The 24,623-nt window shown below is 33.2% G+C and overlaps 5 protein-coding genes and 1 non-coding gene across 6 annotated transcripts; 4 read left to right on the top strand and 2 right to left on the bottom strand.

Moving 5' to 3' along the window:
• Positions 1-1,744: 1,744 nt before the first annotated feature.
• Positions 1,745-3,937, top strand: PCOAH_00030750 (Cyclophilin; the record flags this gene model as incomplete). The annotated part of the gene is made up of 1 exon (XM_020059875.1): positions 1,745-3,937. The coding sequence occupies one exon, from the start codon at positions 1,745-1,747 to the stop codon at positions 3,935-3,937; it is 2,193 nt and encodes a 730-aa protein (XP_019915525.1).
• An 855-nt stretch (positions 3,938-4,792) lies between these two features.
• On the bottom strand, positions 4,793-5,842 carry PCOAH_00030740 (Uncharacterized protein; the record flags this gene model as incomplete). The annotated part of the gene is made up of 3 exons (XM_020059874.1): positions 4,793-5,250; positions 5,420-5,525; positions 5,663-5,842. The coding sequence occupies 3 exons, from the start codon at positions 5,840-5,842 to the stop codon at positions 4,793-4,795; spliced, it is 744 nt and encodes a 247-aa protein (XP_019915295.1).
• A 2,055-nt stretch (positions 5,843-7,897) lies between these two features.
• PCOAH_00030730 (Uncharacterized protein) lies at positions 7,898-9,196 on the top strand (the record flags this gene model as incomplete). Its single annotated transcript, XM_020059873.1, has 1 exon — positions 7,898-9,196. One exon carries the CDS (start codon positions 7,898-7,900, stop codon positions 9,194-9,196), a length of 1,299 nt encoding a protein of 432 aa, XP_019915402.1.
• A 299-nt stretch (positions 9,197-9,495) lies between these two features.
• On the bottom strand, positions 9,496-12,282 carry PCOAH_00030720 (Topoisomerase I; the record flags this gene model as incomplete). The annotated part of the gene is made up of 1 exon (XM_020059872.1): positions 9,496-12,282. One exon carries the CDS (start codon positions 12,280-12,282, stop codon positions 9,496-9,498), a length of 2,787 nt encoding a protein of 928 aa, XP_019915478.1.
• A 2,917-nt stretch (positions 12,283-15,199) lies between these two features.
• On the top strand, positions 15,200-15,279 carry Leu_TAG (the record flags this gene model as incomplete). Its single annotated transcript has 1 exon — positions 15,200-15,279. It is a non-coding gene; the product is annotated as a tRNA-Leu (tRNA).
• Positions 15,280-23,257: 7,978 nt separating this feature from the next.
• Positions 23,258-24,352, top strand: PCOAH_00030700 (Uncharacterized protein; the record flags this gene model as incomplete). The annotated part of the gene is made up of 1 exon (XM_020059871.1): positions 23,258-24,352. One exon carries the CDS (start codon positions 23,258-23,260, stop codon positions 24,350-24,352), a length of 1,095 nt encoding a protein of 364 aa, XP_019915387.1.
• Between the last annotated feature and the right edge of the window lie 271 nt (positions 24,353-24,623).

Here is a 24,623-nt window from a genome sequence, read left to right as displayed (position 1 = left end):
AAAAAAAAATCCCACAACGGGGGAGTCACTTCTTATCCCAATTATCATTTCAAGGGTCATGTTTAAAAAGGGAAAATGAAACAGTAGCATCTTCTCCTCATCATTTTCACCCACGCAGGGAGTAAAAAAATGCCTCCCCCCCATTTGCGGCATCACGTCGTGTAAAAATTTTTACAAATGTTGGGCATACGCACGTGCGTAAGTGTAACCAACATATTTCTGTAACACCGCCAAGGGGAGGGCACCTTTGTCATGAAGAGAACAGGTGCGCTTAAAGAACATTTCTAGGATAACTGGCAACGGCCACGATGATGACTCTGTGTGTCACCCCAGAGAAGGTTTTCCCAAGTGGGCATACATCCTCGAGGCGTGTTACGTAGGGCACGGCGTTATTTCTTCCATTTGAGCTGGCAAAAGCAGCGTGTTGCATTTGTGTAGGCGCATACATAGGTTTGCACTTCTGCGAAAAGGTTCCCCCTCCGCCTAAACGTGATGAAGAGAAAAAAAACACAAATATCAACACACGCATAGGCAATTGTGTGAATATTAATCAGGGCCGATTCTCATGTAGACACACGTGCATAAAGTTGAGCCACCTCATTTTCTTCTCGCAGCATGGCAACACATATTATTCCCACCAGTTGTGCCACCTGTGCGATCTCTCCCCCCAAAAGCGTCTAAATTGCTTAAGCTGTTAAATGTGGCACTTGTTGCATTTTGGACGATGGAAGATACGCCATTTGTGGATAAGCAGGATGGTACGAAAGATGGACCGTTTGGATTACACGGGTCGTTTCCGTTTGGGGAATGTGGATGGTCCCTCTTGGCGATTTTATTGTTGAGGGTGTGGGGGAGCACTTCGATCTGCTTGGAAAAAGTCGTTCGCACAATTTGCACAATTTGAACAACTTCGGCTGCGCAGAAAATCGGACCAAACCGGGGATTGCACACATGATGTACGTGGGGGGTGCGTGTCATCCAAAAAAAAAAATGGCATCCGAACAACGACGCATAGGACATTTCGCGTCAATGTAAGTTATAACTGGCTGAATGCCAAAGGGGGTGATCCGTCATCCATGGAGAGTGCGAAACGGGGAGAAACACCCCCGCATAAATGTGTTAGGGCATAGACATGTATACACCGGTGACACAATAAAAATGGACTCCTACCGCGGGGGAGAGTTGCCTCGTATGCCTTCCCTTTTTTTTTTCCCCCACTTTGCAGTGTCAACCTGCGTTGCATCGTTTGCAAAAATTGCGGTGCTCATTATGCCACTCTCCTTCGGGCAGTTTTATCCTAAAGAGGGGGTTGCTAAAAGGCATTTTTCTTTTTGTCCCGCTGAGTGGACCTCTCCTGGCCGTTTTTCGGGTCTCCCCTATACCCTGAAAAAAATTCCTGCAACATAAACCCTAAAGCATGATAAAAAAAAAAAAAAAAAAAAAAAAAAAGTGGCACCTCTAAAACGACATATTTATGGGGCATTTCTTTTGTGTTCTCTTTTTTTTCGCAAAAACGAATGAAATATCAGGGCGAAACGGAGTGGGAAGAATTTTAACTCTTCCTAGCGGTTAAGTACCTAGCTTGTCATTTTTTCTTCCAAAAAAGGAACAAAGGTACAGCTCGCTCGTTGGAGACGCTTTCTAAAGGGGGGGTTGTTTATACGTACACCGAAAAAGTGAACATCCATGCAGGGGGAACATAACGGATGTGCTTCACAAACATGATTTGTGAGGGAAGCGAAAAATGGTAGAAAGCGACGCAGGTAGAGAAGAAGAAGAGGGGGAACAGAACGAGGCGCATTTATCGGATGGCGAATCCAGCGACGGGAGTTTTGGCCCCGCCCCGTTGGAGGCCTCCAGTCCGAATGGGGCGGCAGCGCAGGAGGGAGAGTTAACCGATGAGGAAGGAAATGTAACCAATGAAGAAGGAGATGGAACCGCCGATGAAAACGCTGACACGAGGGCACATCCGAACCCCCGCACGCCAAACAAGCGACAAGGCAAACCGGCCATGAGGAGCGCGAAGAAAAAACGAATAAACAATGACATATATTTGCAGAACCTACCAACGAACAAGAACTACCAAGTGAGTTACATGCACACGGACGTGGTGACACACGTCCTCGTCAGTAATAAGAAAAAGTACATAATAACTGGAAGCGCAAATGGAGTTATAAAGTTCTGGTATAAAAATGTAGGGTCCATAGAATTTGTGAAGCATTTTAAAATTCACTTAAGTGAAATAATTTGTTTGTTCCTTTCGGAAGATGAAGAAGTGATGGGGAGTCTATCCAAAGACAAGACGTATAAACAGTTCGATGTGAGTAGCTTTGACATGAACATTATAATAAAGTTAGACTTTTCTCCTCAGACGGGGGAATTTGTGTACTCCTCTCTCTTCTCTCCTTCTGTGAAGGTAGCCATTTCGTCTAGCGAAAAACCGTGCATATATATTTACAAGCCTTTGGAGAGTGACGTCTGCACACAGGTAATCAACTTCAGTTCCAATGTTATCGAAATTATTAGGTACAACAAGGAGTATGACTTGTGTGTGCTGAGCGATAATAGTGGCCTCATCGATATTGTGGATGTTGACACGTTTCACTTCCCCAAGGGGGGTACCCACAAGGGGGGTAACACCCATCCGCCAAGGGGTAGACCCAATCGGGACAGCCAAAGGGGAGACAATAATGACGATAGTGATGACGATGGTGACACCCCCGCGTATGTAAAAAGGCACCATTTGACGAAGAAGCAACTCAGATTTTCCTTCAAAAGTGAAACGGACCTATACGAACTGTGCAAATACAAAACGTACGCCCTATGTGTGAGCATAAGTCCAGACGGAGAGTTCATGGCCATCCTGTCGGAAAATTACTTTCTACTCATCTACAAATTTGGCACCATGAAGTTGTATCGAATCTATGACGAAAGTACAGAGATGTATTTAACTGCCCAAAATGACCCCCTAAAAAAGGAACTACACATTGATAGCCTAGACTTTGGAAAAAGACTCTTCATAGAAAAGGAAATAAAAAAACACATAAAAAATAAAAACATAAAATTGAATATGATCACATTTGATGAGTCCAATCAGTACATTATTTATTCCACCTTCATCGGAATTAAGGTCGTCAATTTTGTTACGAACCAATTGTGTTACATCATTGGGAAGAATGAAATGAATCTGAGGTACCTATCCCTTGGCCTTTATCAGAAAATTATTTCAGCCAATAAAACTAGGGCAAATATTCACGCGTCACTCTACATCAATGAGGAGAATATATCTGACTGTGCTCTCTTCTGTACTGTTTATAAAAAGGCGCGTTTTTACGTGTTTACCAAAAAGGCCATATCCGAACAGGAGCTGGACGACAGAGATATTTACAACGAACAGCCTAGCAAAAATGACCTGGACTCTTTCATCTCCTCACCCATTAAAAAGGTAGAGGATAACAACAGAACGTATAAAAGTGCAATAATTTATACCACCCTTGGCGAAATACACATTGCTCTTTTCCACAAAGAGTGCAAAAAAACGGTTGAAAATTTTTCTATTCATTCAACAAATGGCTACTACAATAACTGCATATTCCATCGCGTTATTAAAAATTTTATGATACAAACTGGAGACCCCTTGGGAGATGGCACTGGTGGGGAAAGCATTTGGGGAAAGGAATTTGAAGACGAATTTTTTGACCATCTGAACCACTCCAAACCGTTTATGGTGTCCATGGCTAATTGTGGACCCAATACCAATGGCTCCCAGTTTTTTATTACCACTGTTCCGTGCCCTTGGCTCGACTTCAAACACACCGTCTTTGGAAAAGTCACCCAGGGGACCAAGGTCGTCTTAGACATAGAGAAAGTGCGCACGGATAAAAGGGACAAGCCCCTCGAGGATATCAAAATTTTGAACATCAAAATGTGCCACTAACGCGTCTTGACGTGGCCATCCTCCGTCTCCACGTATGTATGTATGTATGTATGTATGTATGTATGTGTGTGTGTGTGTGCTTGTTTTTTTTTTTTTTTTTTTTTTTTTTGTTATGCTCCTCCGTTTTGTTAAACCACAGGAGATGTAACCCCCGCGATTTTCAACTTTGCGATGATTGAGCGAGGTTGATTCACCTTTGTGGTACTAATATGTACCACCACCACTATTGACCTTTTAATCCTCCCCTGCTGTGCAACACTATGTTATGTTATGCTGTGTCACACCTGGATGGGATGGGAACGGAGGGATGCCCCCGACAAACCGCATCGTCCTAATTTGCCACATCGTTGAAAAGATAAAAAATGCAACTCCACATAAAGTTTTCATCACAAGGCAAACTTCTTCAGTTTCGATGAAAAAACATAAAGACAAAACAGCGGGCGTTTAAAATGGGTGCCCCTCCGTTGTGTACATACAGGTGCTGCGCCAAAGTTAGCTACTCGACAAAATTAAAAATGCGGCAAATGGGCAAATGGGCAAATGCACCGCCTGTGTAGGCAGAGAAAATTGTCTCTTTTAAAATTTATCACCCGGTAGGTATGAATGCAACTTGAGGAAAATCCCCACACGTAGGTTTCTCCACTTCGCCAAACGGAAAGGCAAATTTATTAAACCGAGCGCGGCTTGCACAGTTTCGTGGCCCATGCCCGCAACGAACCACTTCACCCCCCGATCACTCAAATTTAAATTAAAAAAACAAATTCATTAAAAATTAAAGTATAACTTTTTTCTTTTTTTCCTCCTCAGTCAGGAAAAAAGAAAAAACACTTGAGCCGAGTGAACGATCATCCCTTCCTACCTCTTGTAAAAATACGGCGGATGTACCACCTTATCCAATGCTATATAATTACCCCCCCTGGTGGAAACACCAAATGGTGGGTGAGTGTGCGGGTGAGCTGGTAGTATCATAGGGCTGCGTACTTTCGGAACGACAACAGAATTGAGCAGTTGCGGAGTGGCGTTACCCACAAATCGGTGCTTCACAGATTTTATCAGGTTATCCCTTTCCTCTTTGAAAATCCGAACTCGGTTCGTAATATCGTTAAAGGTCTGTTGTAGTCGGACCTTATGTCCAGGTAGCCATCTCGTGTTGTTAAACTTTTCAATGTCATCAAGTGCGTTGGTGGACAATGTACATAGCGTCTCAACAGTATCGAACCCCGCATTCACAAAATGGACAGATATTTCAACTGGTAATTTTTGCTGCTTGAAAAACTCCACGACGAGGATTCGTTCTTGTTCCAAATCGGGATCTACAAAAAGGAAACGTAAAAATGGGATGTCAACTTGAGGTCAGAAAAAAAATGAATTCACTCGTGCAAAAATTTCTAATTTCCCTTTTTGTGGGATTTATGCTCTCCAGTTGGCCACTGTTTATCCATTAAGCAGGCATAATGGAGACCGCCATTTTTTTTGAGAAACCTCCATTCCATATGGCCTCAAATCCGTGCAAGTGCTCCGGGTAGTGCTTGCACAAAAAGTCCACGATGAAGTGTATCACGTTGCTCGGCTTCCGTTCATCAATTTCCTGTAAATAAATGAAGAGATGCGTGTTTATTCGAATTTTATGCCAAAAATGGGGCCCCACTTGTTATTACACGTATTTTTTTTCGCACGTGGTAAGGTTTGTCTGATGACGGAACCCGCGGCAATACCCCTCTTTACCTGCGCTATTCGCGCCAACAACTGGTGGACATTTGAATTCCTGCTATAGAGACTCTTTTTATTCGATTTCGTGGAGCTGCAGTTGCTTCCTGCAATTGATATTAAGTCGTCTTCCACTTTTGACTTCTTATCGGAGTTATGCTCCGCATGGGAACGCGCCTCGCTCGAATCTTTGGACATTTTGCCAAGCCTTCACGTGTGTGTGAAGGCAGGCATGGGGAGTTTCTTCCAATTGGATGTTTTGGCTCGAGCGAAGTGGGTACCGTATGTAGCAGTAACATACACACAGACAGTATATACAGAGGCAATATATATTTTTTTTTTCCCCTTCAGCAGAATTTAAACTGGCCAAGTGTTATAGCCTTGCAATTTTTTCATTTACCACGTTTTCTTTTTAACAAACACGCTAAGGCAACCATTCACACACATCAAAAATGGACAAAAGGGGGGAAAGGCATAGGGAAAAGGAAAAAATGAAAAGGAAGTATGGTCTAAAAGTTGGACTTACTTCCTTGCCTGTCCAGTACGTTTATAATGCCTACCCCTTCAAAAGCATAGCGTAAAAAAAAAAAAAAAAAAAATATTCCCCGTGAAGTATCTCACCCGTTCTTTCTTATACACAGGAGTTAACCTTTTAAAAGTAAAGAAAAAAAAAAAAAAAAAAAAGGTAGAAATGTTCCTTCCCTTTGCGATGTTGTTTTTAAGGGGTAAAGCAATATTTGCAAAAATACTCAACATGCTTTATATGTATACCAATTTTGTAAAGCCACAAAAATTGCACTACATGTGTTTGTGTAGTAGACCCATGGAAGGATTGTCACATCGAACGGCTTTGCAATTCCCAGACAGCCTACATTTTTCAAATAACTTCCTACCATTTTGGAAAGTAAAAATTATTTATTGTATTAACGGTTCAGGTAAATTCTCAGTTCGTGTGCGCAAGAGGGTGACACATTTAGCGTTTTTGCCTGAACTGTTAATAAAAAAATAGCAAAATAGCAGAATAAAAAAAAAAAAAAAAAAGCCAAAACGGATACTCAACTGGTTAGTGCTAGCTGGCCACGTACAAATGGCGAAAGAGTTCTCGTTTGCAGAAGAGACCGCTGCATAATGTGGCATGTCCAGGATAACCACCTCGAATGCGTATAATATCTCAGCGGTTACTAACGGTGTTGTTCTTTTCCGCGTTCGGAACAAATTCACCGCAATTAAAAAAAAAAAAAAAAAACGATAAACAGGCACATTAGAGTGAGTCCCTAAATTTTTTTTTGTTCTACCCATTTTGGCTTAAATGACAAATGCGCTACGAATACGCAGAGGGATGGTTCTCTTTCTTAAGGGATGTGCAAAAAAGGAATGAGCCATCGCAAAATTGTTAAGCCGCTCCTTTTCTGCGGGGACAACACACACCACGTTAAAACATGATTGGTGTTATAGGAGGATAGAAGCGGATTTCTTCGCCCAGCATGTTGCACGTAGACCCCAAAGTGGGTTCTTAACCTCACCCAATTTTACATGTTCCAAGAGTGAAACTACTTCCACATTTGATGTAACGCATATACACATATTTTTCTATGTGTACTGCTTAGGCGGGATGACCGTGGCCCTCTTAAAAGCAGAAAAACGACCTGCTGTGCATTTCCCCCTTTTTTCTAAAATCAGTTGTATAAAAATAGTGAAGCGTTTTTTTTTTTTTTTTTGTACCCAATTTCGACATCCCCCTATGAGCACACTAACAGAATACCCTTCCCTAACCCTAACGTGTTGTACGGAAAGGCATGACCCCACTTCAGCGCCACCCCGTAGAAGCAAATTTTATACTTAACACCATGTGTTCAGCAAAAGAACCGAACAACGTACTGTGTGTTAAAGGGGGCAAAAAAATAAGTAAATAAAAAGTATGCGCGAAATGTTAAGGGATGAAAAATAAAAATATCACCAAATGGCTTTTACGAATAGACCCTAGAGGGGAACAATCTCCGTTTTCTAACTTTATCTGAGGTACTTCCCTACGGCACAAGTTCACAAAATTTTTCCAGCACAGGGGTATTGCTATGTACAACTTAAACGCGCAACTCTTATAAGTTCTCTTAAAAAGATTTCCCTTAAAAACGGGGCAAATAAAAAGGCACATAAATATAAATACGTTTACTTATACGTACGCATTTGACGACCGCTCAAAAGTGAAAAAAGGCCACCATAAAATAAAACAGAATTACTATCCCCTAAGAAAGCATGTACATTGGAGTGCTATCAAAGAAAATCGACACCAAATTTGACTTGAAAAATGATTCCAAATTTGGCGGTGCCCCCGTGTGGTTATATGGAAAGGAACCAACGAACTTCAATTTAAAGTGTCCAACGTGCAAAAAAGATTTAACGTTTTTATTACAATTATCAACGTCGTATAATGAGTACGTAAGAATTCTTTACTTGTTTTGCTGCCTGAACAGTGAGAAGTGCAACGTGAACAGGAACAGTTGGATATGCATTAAGGGAAAAAAAAAGCTTTTTCAAAATGTGGGTGGTGAAAAAGTGGGCCCAGAGATAGGCATAAACAACTACTGTGCCAAAGATGAAATATGTTACAATGGAAGAGCAAATTCAAATGATCCAGAAAGAGGAGTTTTCTCCAATTGTAGCATAACAAATAGGAGACAACCCGTTTTTGATTTTTCAAGCGAAAATATAAAAAGAGAAGACTCTCTCACAGAAAATGTAGGTTTTTTGGAGGAAAAATTAATCGACTGGAAATCCTTATTTTCTAACAACGCTACGGAACAGAAAAGGAACAACTCATTATTTGGTAACGCCATTAGTGCAACCTTTAGTGGTGTAAATGGAAAACCAAGACATAACCATTCACCTGTCGTAGGTAATAATTCCCAAGCAAGGGAGCCTAACGGGGGAGGCGAACTTCTTGGACTGCAACAAACGACGGAGAAACGTGAAAAGTTCATCGAAGAAAGCACAAATTGTAAACTACCCACTTTTTACATTTCCCTGATTGAAGACGATGCAGATGATTGTGCACAGGGAGACTACCTCTACGAAAAGGCGAAGAAAATGCATGAAACATATGAACAACGAAATAAGGAAAACACGGAAGAGGACGCAGATCTGGCCATAAGAAATGATCACGATCTGGACGACATTGGCGATATCGAATTTTTTGAAAATGATTTTAACGGATGTGTCAAATTTTATTCCTACTTAAGTAAAAACTACAATCAAATATTAAGGTATTGTTACAATGGGAAATTTTTATACATGTACAAATCTACGAAGAAATACATAAAAGAACGGACCATGATGTGTGCACACTGCGGGGGAAAGCTACTTTTTGAGATGCAATTCTTTTCCACTTTTGTCTATCAAATTGAGAAAAAACATGAAGAAGAAAAGGATAACCTTTCTGGCAATTTGTTAAACAATTTCAACGTGGGGAATGTCATCATATTTACGTGCGAACGGGATTGCGTTACGGTGGACGATATGTATTCATATGAGCACCTCGAGTTGGAAGTCTTTTAGCAGTATGCATCGCTGCAGAGTTGGAGGCAACTTCTATCTGCGTTAACTCCCCTTTGGTTTTTTTTTTTTTTTTTTTTTTTTTTTTGTCATCTTAAAAGCATTCCTTTGAAGGGAATTATAACACACACTCATGTGCGGGTTGGAAGGAATTACATTCGCACAGGTGGTAGTGGTGGGGCGCATTCTACATGGATACTGTGCTTAAGGTTAATCACAGGTGCGGTAATTTAATTAGTTGTATAGTGCGGCTACTGATCAGTCGCTCCACCTTACCCGTTAACCCCCTTTAGGCAATTCCCCTAAAAGGTAAAATTCTTCGTCACGAACATTGCCCAGGGGAATTTAAGCCTTAAGCTCCTATTAAATATTTTCTCTATCGGTATTTCGAACCTTTTGCAGAAGGCAACGGTTATTCTGGGGTCCATATAATTTATTTTAGACGTCCCCAGGGCAATTGTTTTGTTGTCATCGCGTACCTTCATTTGGTGTTTTAACTGCTCCACTTTCTTAATGAGCGCAATTAGTTTCTTCTTGCAAGATTCTTCCTTCATGTTTTCCTTCACCTTGTTCGGTCTTAACGATCCATCTAACGCAACAACCTTCGACACAAAGGTGAAACTTTCCCCGTTCGTTCCCTTTTTCAGGTACTGCAGATATTTTTTATACTCCTTTATATCTTCGCTGTAAATTTCTATTTGCTTCTTTATTTTAGACATGGCTGTGTCGTGCTGCTTTGGGATACTTCTCTGATGGTTACACAGAATTGCAACTTCTCTGTTCGCGTTGTTGAAAAAGTTGATGAGTTCGTTCACATTTGAAACGTCCACTTCTATGGGCGTGTTCTTTTCACTAGCGTGGACGCCTCCAAAAGGGTTGGTGTTACTTCTACTTGGGGATGCTCCACCGTTATCGCCAAGGGCGTTGCCCTCGGGCAAGTTATCACCATTGTTGTTATTGTTATTGTTATTGTTGTTATTGTTGTTGTTGTTGTTGTTGTTGTTCTCATCTCCGCTATTCTCCTTTTCCGTGGAATCACTTATATCGCTCAGAATACTGGCTGACGAAGTTAAGTTTCCCAGTTTCCTCTTTTTCTTCTTTGGAAAATCATCATAGTATGCGAGCAGCGGGTCTTCTGTTGGTTTGCCCCGAATTTCTTTTATCCTTTTCAGCTGCTGATCTAGCGTAATGGACGCGTTGTACGTACGAAAAACCTTCGCAGACAACGTTGGCATAATTTCTTTTAAATAATCATTTAACTTTGAGCAGTTAATTTGATCAAACACCCCTTCATCTTTGTGTTTGTTTTTGCAAAATATGATCATGTTAATGTATGCTTGCTTGTCCAGCAATACTGTGTTAAAATAGCGAATGCTGTCCTTTCCTAAAAAATCAAGTGTTATATAGCAGTGGTCTTCCGCTATGTCGTTCAAACTTTTCGGCAGCGGGAGTTTGTTGCTGCCTTTGTTATCACTTTCGTTTGGGGCCGATTCCCCATTCGTGGTTTCTTCCTTGGCGTTTTTCACCTTGTTCTTCCCCCCCTTGGCATTTTCCCCCCGCAAACTCTCATTCTTAATGGGCACTTCGTGCGAAAAGCTAACGTGCTCAACCCGCAAACTGCAGCAGCCCACCGTATCCGCTTCCTCATCTATGTCTTTCTCCCCCCCCACTCTTAAGGCCAAAAAGTCTATCAAATAAACGGCCGTGCCTAACTGCTTGTCCAGTATATTTTTGCTCTTCATTTTGTGCTTATAATCTTCCCTAATTTTATGAACACATGATTTTAGCTTCCTTGCATTTTCATACTTAAGAAAATCCTTATACCCTTTAAATTTCGATTGGGCCGATAAAAACGTATACTTTAACTGATCGTTTATACTGTCCTTGTAGTATGCTAGCCACGTTACTTTATTGTCATGGTAGATGTCTCCCCAACAGTGACCACACATGTCGTCGTACAATCGAGGGACAGGAGCATCTTTGCTTATATTTATCACGACATCTTCTGGGAATATTCTTTTTTTCAGCAACCCCTGCTTTGGATGTTCTCCTCTACCTCTAAATAGACCAGGCGGTTCCGCTTTGTTGCTGGAAATTTTTTCACGAATCCAATCAACCAGGGCGTATGTATATGGTAGTTCTTTTTCTGACCTCAATTTTTTCTCCTCTTCTTTTTCTTCTTTCGTTCTATTAAGTTTTTCTTCTCTTAGCTTAACTAGGTGATCTTTGATTGGCATGAAATCAATAAATTTAAAATTGGATATATCTCCTTTTTTCAATTTGTTTTCATTTTCTTGTCTTATTATGTTATCCTTCTCTAAGGTACATATGAAGGTTCTAAAAAAATTTAATATGAACTTATCCTTGGTACAGTAATCACTACCTATTACGCTGCACCAGTAGGTAGCCAACTCTTCTGCTTTTTCATTTAACTGTAATTTTATGCTTTTATAAAAAATAGGAATATGGTGTTGTACATATGGGGGGGAAAAAATGAGACCCCGATGCTCTAAGTAATGCCACTGAATATCAGTTTGATGATCTATCTTCTCCCACCATCTATTTATGGGTTCGAAATTTTCTTCTGTTTTTTTAATTACCTTTTTGGGTCTTTTATTTGTTTCTTTCTTGACTTTGCTTACTCTCTTTTTTACCACTTTGGCAGGAGTGGATTTCCCATCAGTGTCTTTTTTTCCCTTTACACTTGATTTTCTTTTTTTCACCACGGGTTTTTTTTTATCTGTCTTTTTATTGCTAGTAGTGGGGTTTTCATTACCTGCATCCCCCGTGTTGGCAGCTTCTTTACCCTTTTTCACCAGTTTACATTCATTTAAGGGAGCCTCTTTGCTTTCCTTGGCACTCGTTTTCGACCTCTCCTTTCGAGTAACGGTGCTTGTCTCTTTCTTCAAGACTGTCCTCCTATTGCTCTTCACATCCTTCTCCAATTTCGTCTCCTCCTTTTTCCCTTCATTTATTTCTTTCGAGTCGTTTAATTTGATGCGGCAGTTTTTTTTCTTAATATTTTCAATCAATATTTCATCATCGGATGTGCTATTATCATCCTTATCGTGATGCTCGCTCTTCTCCATGGTGCACGGGAAAAAATACAAAAAAAATAAAATAAAAACGGACTATGGTAACGTTTCCCCCTTCCGGTGAGTTCACCCGTATATGTACTGGGCCAAATTTGAACCAACTACTATCACCATCCGTTTGGCTGTACCCACATACACCTTAAGCAACTCCTCATGATTCAAAGCCTTTCCCTCAGATGAGCGTCCAAAAGAATTCGCAAAATGGAAAGTAACTTAGAAGTGTGCTAACAATACGGTACGGTGTACACTTCTACATAGGCTTGGATGCCACTTCACATATGCAGGGCGGCCTTAAAATGAGTCGCTAAAAATGAATATTCGTTCACGCTTTGCGAATACAACAGGACTAAGCTGCAACGGGGGGTTAATAAATGCTACAAATTTTGATGCTTCATAAAGGGGTTGGCTCCCCCGCCGGGATTGCCACTACTGCTGTACTGCGGCTGCTTCTTCCTTGGCGCCCTGCGCTTTTCCTTCTTTTCCGACTTGGGTATACACTTGCTATATACATAAAAAAACATTCCGTGAAAAGGAAAATTTTATTTTTTCCCTTCCAGTTCATATAAAAATTTTGTGCGACAAAAAAAGTTGCGGAAAGAGCCAAATGGGCTATCTGAGGAATTGCTCAAAAAGTGTGCTGCGTTTGGCACATCACGTGAAAACAAAATGAATTGCAGAGCTGCCGCAGGCGAGGTGCGAAGTGGACCACAAAGGAATTTGCAGAGGAGCCACAAAATATAAATCATAAAGCAAAATTAACATGTTACATAAAAAAAGTGGGAAAGCATTTAGCAAATTAAATGGTTCTCTCTTTTCGTCCATCCAAAAGGAAAAAATAAAATTTTTATTGAACAGTTTGTTTTTGCCAGCACTGTAAAAAAAAAAAAAAAATATAAATGAAGTACACAGAAAAACAATTAAAGGAATAAAAAGGAGAAGAAACAAAATACACAATTTAATTAAAAGCAGGTGATATCCTTATCGAAATGGCGAAACATGTGTATCTATCGTTTAAAATTCATTTTTTACATAGGGGCTTAATCTGATGGATGATGATACGCCTTTTTCAGTGAATGTCTTTTTAAAATACTCCTCAAATGATAATATACGTCTCATTCAGATCGCACTTGCCAACAATAAGGTGCTGATTTTTGTCCCAGTAAAATGATAAACGTATACGCAAAAAAAAAAAAAAATTACAAATTACCTCATTGTAAATAAAAATGAGAAAAGCAAATTTTGTAAAACTTTGATTCCCCCAAATGTGAGAACATTAAAATGGCTTGCGCGTTCAAGTGTATTTGACGTTACTGTCCTTTAATTTATTGATGCCAATTTGAAAGTACACGTGCTGCTTTTGTGTATACATATATATATGCGCATATTTATATATACGTTTGAATCATTTTAAAGGAATTTCTTTCCCCCTCCCCCTGCTGCGTTTGACGATTCATTGCTTGTCTGCCTCCTTTTACTTTGATTACTTTATTCATTTCTATCAGCACATTTACTACCTGCGCTTCTATACGCTTTATTTTTTTTCCATTTTGCGTTATTTTAATGCTTATAAAAATGAATGTAAAAAAAGAAATGTGCGCATTGAGCATAGCAGAAGGGGAAATTTCTTACACCATTTCACACACGTGGCATAAAGTACCAATGGAAGAAAAAGTACATTTTTAAATTTCAACTTCTGCAATATTTTCCTTTGTACGAATTAATCTGTGGTGTGTAATGCTAGCTTGTTCTCCTCTCATTTTTTTTAAAAGGACATTCCCTTATCTTACAAATGAAATGATTACAAATTTTTTGTAAAAATAAAAACCTACAACAGGATGTACTTTAACGTACTACTAATATCAGCATAACGCACAGTATATACCCCGCACCACAGATGGAACCTTCCCCAAATGAGAAGGACATGAATAATTACAGCTTTAAATTTTGTTATCATGCGATCACACTTCCTTAAGGTGCTGTCTCCTTGTAAGAAAATACCCCCATGGGGTAAGTAGAACAACTGAAAAAAACTCTTTCTCAGTATATTTTCCAGTCATTCCTTTATGAAATTTTATAAATTAATAACATAATTTTTTTTTTTTTTACCACCACGCACTTGTGCGTTTGAGTGAATTAAGTCCTATACTCTCAGAACACACTGAACATACTGAACAACGTATTTTAAAAACCATTTCCGCTAATTCGCACAAATTTTCAACATTTTTAGCAGCGGAGGTCACTAAATTGTTGCACATTAGCATACATGTACATATAGCGTAACACACATTACGTTTTCGGCATGTCGTTTCCGCTTGTAGGTTCGAAATTATATTGCATACAGTAAAGCTGTACTGTCATACATAGAGTTCATCGCCCTTTTATTTAAGCCATCTTCCTAAATGTTTACGAGTATTTTATTTTTATGTACTGAATTGTGGAAATTTTTATAACTTCATCTTATGATAATACTGTGCCATAATGAATACCTTGAAATTTTTTTTTAAAGGAAAAAGAGGGTTCCCCTTAAAAAGTAGTTCGAAAAATGCAAAAGTGGAAAAAAACAAAATTGTAAGTTATATCATGTAGCACTACTCACGTTCCTTCTTTATCCACGCAAAATTGCCCCATTCAGAAAATGAAATTACTTCGGTTAGCAGAGTAAAAATGTAGGCTGGTTTTGCGAAGGCATAAAAACATAAAATAATTTATATAATGCTTTTCTTAATGTTTAAACGAATTTCCTTATATGTAACGTGAACGCGAAATGGGTAAAGGCATATAAAATGAGCTTAACATTAAATTTAAGGCGTAAAAAGGGAATGAAAAACGTCATTTTATTTTATTTTTTTTTCTTTTTTTATTGCACAACAATATTTCTATATGGACAAATTTGTGCATGCATAAAGATGATGTCAGGATGGCCGAGTGGTCTAAGGCGCAGCGTTTAGGCCGCTGTCCGAAAGGGCGTGGGTTCGAACCCCACTTCTGACAAATTTTATTGCCTTACAAAAAAAACCGAGGAAAATTTTGTGTTTTAATGTCCATATATTAATGGTTATATTATAGTGTTAGAAGCGAATTTTTTTTAATATCATTTTTTTTTTTTTTTTATTCGAAGTAAAAAGAAGTACATTTAATTATATTTCATGTTCATGGAAGCATAACGGATTTATTATGGCATCTGCTCGAATTATTTTTATACCATGTGGTCTTGTAGAATTTCCAAGAATTTTTGCTAAACAAAATTTACAACGGTATTTTTAATTCCTGTTCAAGTTATTTTCAGCTTTACATAAAGTGTTCTTAGAGAACATGGAGCATAGCATAGCCCGCCCCTCCCTAATTTCTTGCATCGTAACTTATTTCCATAAATACATTAAAAATTAGCTATCAACATATAAACATTTCTGCAGACGGTGCAAGAAAATTTTGAAAAATTATGATACCTTTCACGCTTGTGCCCTGTTTTAATTCCTTTCAATAAAAATATCGCCTATAACATAAGATGGTGCATTCGTGAGGACATAAAGGCCCTTTCATGGAGCTAATTAAAAACGAAATTGTCAAGTAAAAAATTTTACTTTATAAAATATGATACGAATGCCAATTCCATTCTGTGCAGTGTTCTATTTACAACCCTTTTAACCACGTATATGTTTTCCTTACTCGTGAACATTGCTTCTTTAACAAATGCGAAGAGAGTTCCCAAGTCTTTTTGTGAACAAATCCAAAGGACAAAACTGAAAATATATCGTTATTCGTATTATAGTTGTGCAACTGTGCGTTTGCCTTTTACCCCCAAGTGCTATCTATTTAGAAATATCAAAAATATGTTTTGAAAATGCATTACCTACTTAAACGTTTAAGTTCAAAAATTTGCATACGTCATATAACACACATTTTCAGTGTAGCCCTCTTACGGACTAAAAAATATTATCGAATAAATGCTAACGAGAACCTAAAATAATGTTATAACAGCATATATTAAGCCAATGTGTCCCCTACATGTCTACAAAAGGAACATTTGCGTTAAATGAGCGCTTCTTATTTTCACGTCTATTCCATGGAAAAAATGAATAAATTATATATTTAAAATTTTGTTTCCTTTTTTGCGTAACATATTATTAAAATTGCAAAATAATGCACATTTCCAACCGAAGCAAATGTACACAACGGAAAAGCGCTTACGAAACAAACTTTTTATGTGCTTTCATTTCATCATTTTCATTCGTGTCAATGCAAAGGAAATACAGGTGTTAAAATAAAATATTGAAAAGCAATATTATAAAATGTTACAGTTCTAAACATAAATTCAAGAATGTACTATATTACCCTAACAATTTTTCTTTACTTTTTTCTATGTAAAACAAAGCAGGCATCTCTTTATGGTTTTAAGCACTTGAAACTTGTCGCTAAATAATTGTAGATCATAGGGAAGCGGAAAAAGTGAATTAGACAAACTTTTAATTATACCGAAATTATTAATAATGTGAAAAATACGATTCATAGTACTCTTTTATGTTTTGTTATTTATTTAAACAGATGGTACACAGGATGGAATTGTGTCATTATGTTTGTGTTAAATCGCTCCAAATGTGTTTGACTTTAAAAATGTGTCTTGCATATATGCAGTAACATCATTTAATTTATTTGCATTTTTTCTTAAATCAAAATACACGTTGACTTCTTTTATCCATTACCTAACGCTGCTTTAGACTTTTATCAACCATTAAAATCTAAATATTTTCTTTATTTTAAAATAACACTACAATTCCACACCTTTATTTTACAATCAGACACGGGGGCGAAAGAAGCACCACTGATAGGAATGCTATTAAATATATTTCCTTTCTTATTGCATTTTTCGCATATTCTCCAAAAGAAAATGTAATTCTATTTTTTGCTAGTTAATGTATAGATCCCATTTTTTATATTCTAAAAACATATGTAAACGTTATTTTACATTACATATGAAGCTGGTGGTACCAAAGGATCCTTGATGTAAATTTTATGCGAATTGATTCCATCATTGATTTTCACAGTTCGTTATTGAAAAGAAAAAAAATTTGAATGAAAGATGCTTATTGTCTGATCTTCAGAGCATTTAAATTTTATGTCTTAAAGTGCTTTTTTAACTTGGTTTACCCTTTTAGAATAATTGAAAGGTTCGCAACCAAGGATGTTATATGAACGTAACATGCTTTGTTATGCTCATTCATAATTTCATGATTTAATATAAATACTTAAGCACGAATAAATTTGTACTTCTATTTTATCATGAAATTTACGCGTCTCTGTCTTTGCTTAATGAAGCATAAGACAACAAAGTGTTAAAATATATAAGACTCATTTTCCACGATATTTAGAAAAACAAATAGATATGCATTAAGATACACCTAATTTTTCTTTTTCATGGTGTTCTTCGTCTACGTTTGTCTCCACCCTTTAAAGGTAAATCACTTAATCGATATTACGCGTTTCTACTCGTACTATGCTATACATTATGCGTTAAGGCTTTAATGATCTTGACCTTGAGTTTTTCCTGTCTAAAATGAATGTGTTACGTGTAATAGTTTCTAAAAATTATTTTCCTTTTTTGTCCAACCCAAATTTATAAATTAATTTTTAATAATAAAAGCACAAAAGGGGACAACTCAAAAAAGAAAAAAATAAACAAATCAATAACACATATAGTATAGAAAGGACTCTTTTACTTTTTTCATTAAGGAATTAATTTGTTATCGTTTTAAATATCTTTTACTGAAATAAATTACAGTTCCACTTATTTGAGTTTTTGAAAAACACTTCTTTCTGAATTAAAAGTTTTAACAATCACAGACATGATGTTATCATGTCAAATGAAAATAATGATATACGCACTTTTAGGGTTAATAATGGAGCTGTAATTGCGTTGTTGCATTAAATGTTGTTAAAAATATAGAAGCTGTAAGGTAAATCATGAATTACATATATTAAGATGAATTTCTTTATTTCTTAAAACCCATATACACTCATATATAGAAACGTTTGTTATTTATGAATTAATTTGTATACGTTCCGAAAATGATGAATATCCTGCACTAGTTAATTGTATTGCTAAATAGACATGTTAACGTGATGCTGATACGTATTATTTTTCTTGCATAAATTATAATTCAGGTACCCGAAAGGATCTTAAGTCAAAATAAGCCATATTTCAGAAAGATGAGCATAAGATAATAAATTGAATACATTTCGTGAAATAACTATGCAGTGCAATAAAGACACTAAGAAAACTAGTTTTTTTTCTCATTTTCCTATTAATACATTTATGATACTTTAAAACTTATTATTTTCATTTGGGTACTACATTTTTTTCCTTTCAATTTCGTTAGCATCACGTAATATGCTTTAGATACTCAATTAATACGCTTTTGTGGCAATTATAGTTTTAGGATTCCTAAGAATAATAATAACTGTTAAGATAAAAACATTCAATATGAAAAAACAAATATGCATATTGCTTGCTGTTCTACTAATGTTCTGTGTCAATACAGTACAACGCATTTCATGTTGTCTCGATAGGAACTTTATAAGTATTATTTGTATTTTTAAAACTACAAAAGCCACATCCTGTCGTAAAAAAATTACACTCCTTATTCTGTAGTGAATATTTCAGTTATTTATTTTAGCTTTCTTTAAATCAAATTGAAAAGAAGACATATTTATTAGTGTTACCATTGTGTAAAAATTGCGTTCAACATAAAAATATAGCTGTTCATTGCATTAAATTAAATTACGTAAACGTTAAAGAAAACACTGGCATAGGAATGTCATGTCTAGACTTAAAAGTTAAATTATCTAAAAATTTAGGGCTTAGCTGCAGATGGACAGGTTTTTCTGTGCTCTCAAAGTGAAAGGGTTCTAAATAACGTAAATAACTTAACAGATATTTTACAAATGATGGAGAATGTCAAATGGAATAACAACATTCAAAGGAAACTATACATCATTCATAATGTTTAACTTAAGTCAATAAAAAATAAATTAGTTTATAATTCCCATATAATGCTGGCTTATGAATGATATATAAATCCTTTCACACAGTTATAAATTATTTCACCAAATAACAATATTCTTTATAAATTAAAAATAGAATAATAATAATAATAATAAATAAAAAGAATTAAATATATAAAAATAATATTATATAACAATTAAAATGAAAATTAATAGCTAAAACAACAATAAAGACATTGTGATAAATGATAAATATACATTATTTTATATAATTATAAATAATTAAAAATAAATATAGTAAAAAATATATATTAAATATAAATCAAAAATATTTATTAAAAATAAATATATTTTAATAAATTAATAATATATAAATAATTATTTTAATTAAAAAAAATATATATTCCTTATATTATTTTATATAAAAGTGCACTGAAATAAAAATAAATAATAGCTAATAAGTATTATATATTAATTAAAATAATAAAAATAAATAAAATATAATTAATTAATATAAATAAAATATTTTATAATTATATTAATGTATTAACGAAATGAAAAAATATATATATATCCAGTAGATGAAGAAAATTAATATAAAGTATAATTAAATGAAATAGTAAATAAAATATACTAATTAATTAAAATAAATTATAAAATAATTATATATAAATAAAATAAACAATTTAAATTAATTAAAATAAATAATTAATAATATAATTATAATATAAAAGAAATAAAATATAATACAATATTAATTATTAGATTAATAAAAATATAATAAATAAAATTAATTTTTATGTTAAAATAATATAATAAAGAATTTAAAATTTTATATAACATATATAAATTTTATTTAATATTTTTATAAAATAAAATTAAATAGTTCATATAATACTGTATATGCATATAAAATAATAAATTAAATTCAATTAAATTAAAATAAATTTTATATTAATAAATAATTAAATTATTATATAATAAAGAAAAATCTTATAATATGGGATTAAAATATATATTTATTGTAATTAATTAAATAATTTATTTATTATATATTAATTTACACATTAAAAGGATATATAAATAATATATATTTTTTTTAATTTTAATTATTAATTTAAGTAAATAATATTAATTTAAAATAATTAAATATAAATAATTATATATAATACAAAATATATATTTGTAATTAAATAAATAAAAAAAAGTATTTTTAAAATAAATTAATGTTGTTAACTTATTTTAACACTATATTAATATGACATGTGAAACAATAAAATAAATATATTTATATAATGCATTATGCATAAATAAAATTAAATAAATATATGAATAGTAAACTAATTAAATATATTATATTAAAACAAATAATTTTATTTTATTATTTAAAAGTATTATTAAGTATATTTAAAATGAATTAAAAATATATATATATTTATTTATATTTAAACAATAAAATAATTCTATATATATAATAAATTAATTATATTAATTTATTTTATTCATTTAATAATTAAATATTAATATACTGTTAAGAAAAAATATAACAATATTAATTTATTTATTTAAAATAAATAATTGTTCATAATAATTATATTTTAATTATTTTAAATATGATATAATTAATGAATACATATTATTACTAATTAAACGTTTAATAAAAATATAAATAAATATTTTATTTAATTCAATAATGCATTGTAAGAAAAAATAATTAGTTATTCTTACTTAGTACAGTATAAAATAAATAATAATTTAATTATTAAATATAATTAATTTTAATAAATACAATATAATTTTATAAATTAAAATTCTACCATTAATATAATTGATTGTTTATATATTTATTAATAAATTAACTATATAGTTTAATAAAAATATTATATTATTAAAATAAAAATATATAATAATTGAATTTTTAGTATAGTTAGTTAAATTAATATATTATAATTGTTTTTTATTTATTAATTATATTATATTAAATTTTAATAAATAAATATTATAATTAAAATTTTTTAATTAAATGTTGTAATTACATTTTAATAATTTTTTGAATTTATGTATATTATTTAAATTTTATTAAATAATTAAGTAGTTGTAATATAAATAAATATAATATTTAATTTTAAATAATTAAATTAAATTCATATAATAAATAATAATTAATTTAAATTTATTTAATAAATAAAAATAAAATTCAAGAATTAAATTAACTACATATAATAAAATTTTAAATAAATGAATAATTAAAATTAATTATGCACAATCAATTTTCCATTTATGGTATTAATTAATAATAAAATTACATTATATGTATATTTTAATATATAAATGTCTTATTTCATTCAATGTAATAAAAATATTTTTTCCTAATGTTTAAAGTATATTATCTAGACTCTAATTATATTATTAATTTAAAAATTTTCCATTTAGTAGAAGTTTTATAGTGATAAGTTAAAAGCCAAATCATTTATAATGCGTTTATAGCTTTTATCTATATGTATTTCTTTATAAGTTCTTTATTCTAAGGGAACATATAACTTTGTAGTAACGTATAAACTAGATACATTCAAAATAAATCCATTGTTTGTTTATACAAATATTTTTATTACTCATAAATGCTATTTTCTCTACTTTGTTTGTCCTTTTCAGTTTGCTAGATAACGTTTCATTAAGTGAAAATTATTTGTAAACACCATTGTTTCTTTAGTAATTATGTCTATTATTAGAAAGGTGCATGTGGAAAATGTTTTTATTGTAACTATTCTGTTTTTTTTTGTCTAAAGCTGTGTAAATGAAACATATTTTAATGAGTTCCTTTCTTGGTAATAAGGAACTTGAGCGTTTTTTTAAGTAAAGAATTTGTTTATACATACAACAAAATCTTTGTAACTATATCAACTCTAATCTGTTTGCCTTACATTATATGGCAGAAAAATGAAGAAACACAAAATTTGCAGAATAACAAAATTAAGACAGTAGTTTCCTTTATAAGAGTGTAGACCTTATATTCGAACTATATCTTTTTCTTTTTTAAACTATCAAAATATGATTCCTCTTGCCATAATGGAAAAGGTATTTTTTTCTATGTGTTGACCCTTTATAGGAATGTTGCTACCTTGTATTATTATTTTTGTTGTATTATATTTAAGAAAATTATATTTGGACATTAAACCTCAAATTGAAATTGAACGTGCATTTTTTATAATAGGTTTTTCGTATGTGTGCTATAGTAACAATTTTAAATACCACAAACAAGTGAAATAATTACCGCAACATTCAATAACATAAATGAGAAAGAACAGAAATTATTGCTTTCACTTACATGTAGTTTCCATTCTTTTTGAATGAAAACTCAATTTTTATAACAATCGAAATATGATACTTCATATTTTTCTTGTCTATAAACTATTAATAATAGGGATTGTTTGCTTGCATTCCATTCTTAATAGATTTATTAAGACATGTTACATGTAAATACTATTGATCAATTTAAAGCATTAAAAAAAACAATAAATCCCAGAAACTAGAAATTGAAATTTTCAAATTAATTGTGCACAAAGTTCTCTGCGACAAAAAAAAATAATTTCTGCTTTACCTGAACAAATCATATTTAAATCAGAAAAAAAAAACTCATAAATTCCTTTCTGCTGTGTATGCATTTAGTGCTGAGTAAACTCCTTTAACATTATTATTTGTTTATAATTTCAACTATTTTGTTATTTCTTGGACTGTTCTCTTTTAAGACAGTAATACAATACAGGTAAAATAAATAAATGAAAAAAACTGTTTCAGATTTCTGTGTACAAACTTTTGTACATTTGTGTATGTACCTCATTTAAATTATTTTTTGTAATATTCATATTCCCATGTATCATTAGCCATAACATTTAAGAATATACCTTTTTTTATTCATTATGAAAGTGAAAAATCCACATAAATTTTAAGTGATATTTCTGAATGTGTAAAAATGAATTTGTCCTTGTGTAAATATAAAAAGTCCAATGGAGAAGTGGACAAGATAATGAATGAGCATAGAGTATTTACAGAAACACGTGAAAGTATAATTCCCTTAGAAAATAAGAGAGTTGCAATTCCCTCTTGTTATAGTAAATACATAATCAACAACGCCTTCTCAAAGATTCTACGCCCTATAGATGTTAGACATAGTGATGTATTTAACACAAACTTTAAAGGAACAAACAATGTGTTCTCATTAAGAAACAAAAAAAAAAAAACAAAAAATAAAGAAGACATGTACGAAAAAAAAGGAAATACTAAGCATCATAACCCCCAAAATGTTGATACAAATATGTTTGAAAGAAACGTTGAACCCTTTAATTCGGCTAATTTTGAAGGTCACAGCAAGGTGAAACCTTTGCAAAATACATGTTCTGAAAAGGAAATATGCAGTATATACTCAAATTTGCCAAATACTAATACACATAAAGCAATTAGAAAATTAGAGCATTTTGACTATTTAATGTACAACGTAATTAAGAATGAACACAAGAAAAAATTGCAGTTGAAAAAAAATATAGAATCCAAAAACAATATTACCATTATAAATAACCTGTATTCCAATAGAACGCAAATGGTAGATAACGGTACACTTAATCTTGTTCAGATTAATAAAAACATTGTAAATTCAGAAAGGATGTGTGAAGAAAATAAGAGAAAATTGCAAGATACCAAATGCGCACTGATGGAAAATGATAATGTAATGAACCAAATAAAAATGTCTAATGGTTATAATGCGAAAAAGGATAGAAAGTCATCTGCGAAATCAGGTAAGGAAGATGACTTACTTGTTGATTCTGAAAATGAGTTAAGGAAAGAACAATCTTTGTCTATGATAGATGCTCATAAAAAAAGCGTAGCAGGAAGCATAAAAGGGAACACTGATCAACGTAATGCTTTAGGACAGCATTATGACATTCTTGATGATATAGATACTTTAATTAATGAGAAGATAAAAAAAAGGAAAAAAAAAAATATAGGGACTTGCTCTTTTAGCCTAAACAATTTTTCTTGTCATTTCCTCATGACATGTGATAAGACATAAAAATTTAACATAGGTTGACCCTTCATTTTGTGGCACAAAACTTTTAATTATTTTTAACCTATTTAAATTTTGTCCTTTTGTAAGTATTTTACTTCTTATGCATTTCTTTATTTATAGATTACTTTTAGAATAATGATCTTGTTTTTCTTCATTAGCAGAATTTGCACACACTTCATTTGCCTTTACATTTCTACAAATTTGAAGAGTATTTATTTTGGCTTATGTGACGCATATATTTTTTGTTTTTTCTATGGGGAATACGAATTTATAT

Source organism: Plasmodium coatneyi, chromosome 10, assembly GCF_001680005.1.
Source record: "Plasmodium coatneyi strain Hackeri chromosome 10, complete sequence".
NCBI classification, from domain to species: Eukaryota; Apicomplexa; class Aconoidasida; order Haemosporida; family Plasmodiidae; genus Plasmodium; species Plasmodium coatneyi.
Note: the sequence above shows the minus strand (reverse complement) of the source record. Positions and strands in the feature narration are given on the sequence as shown.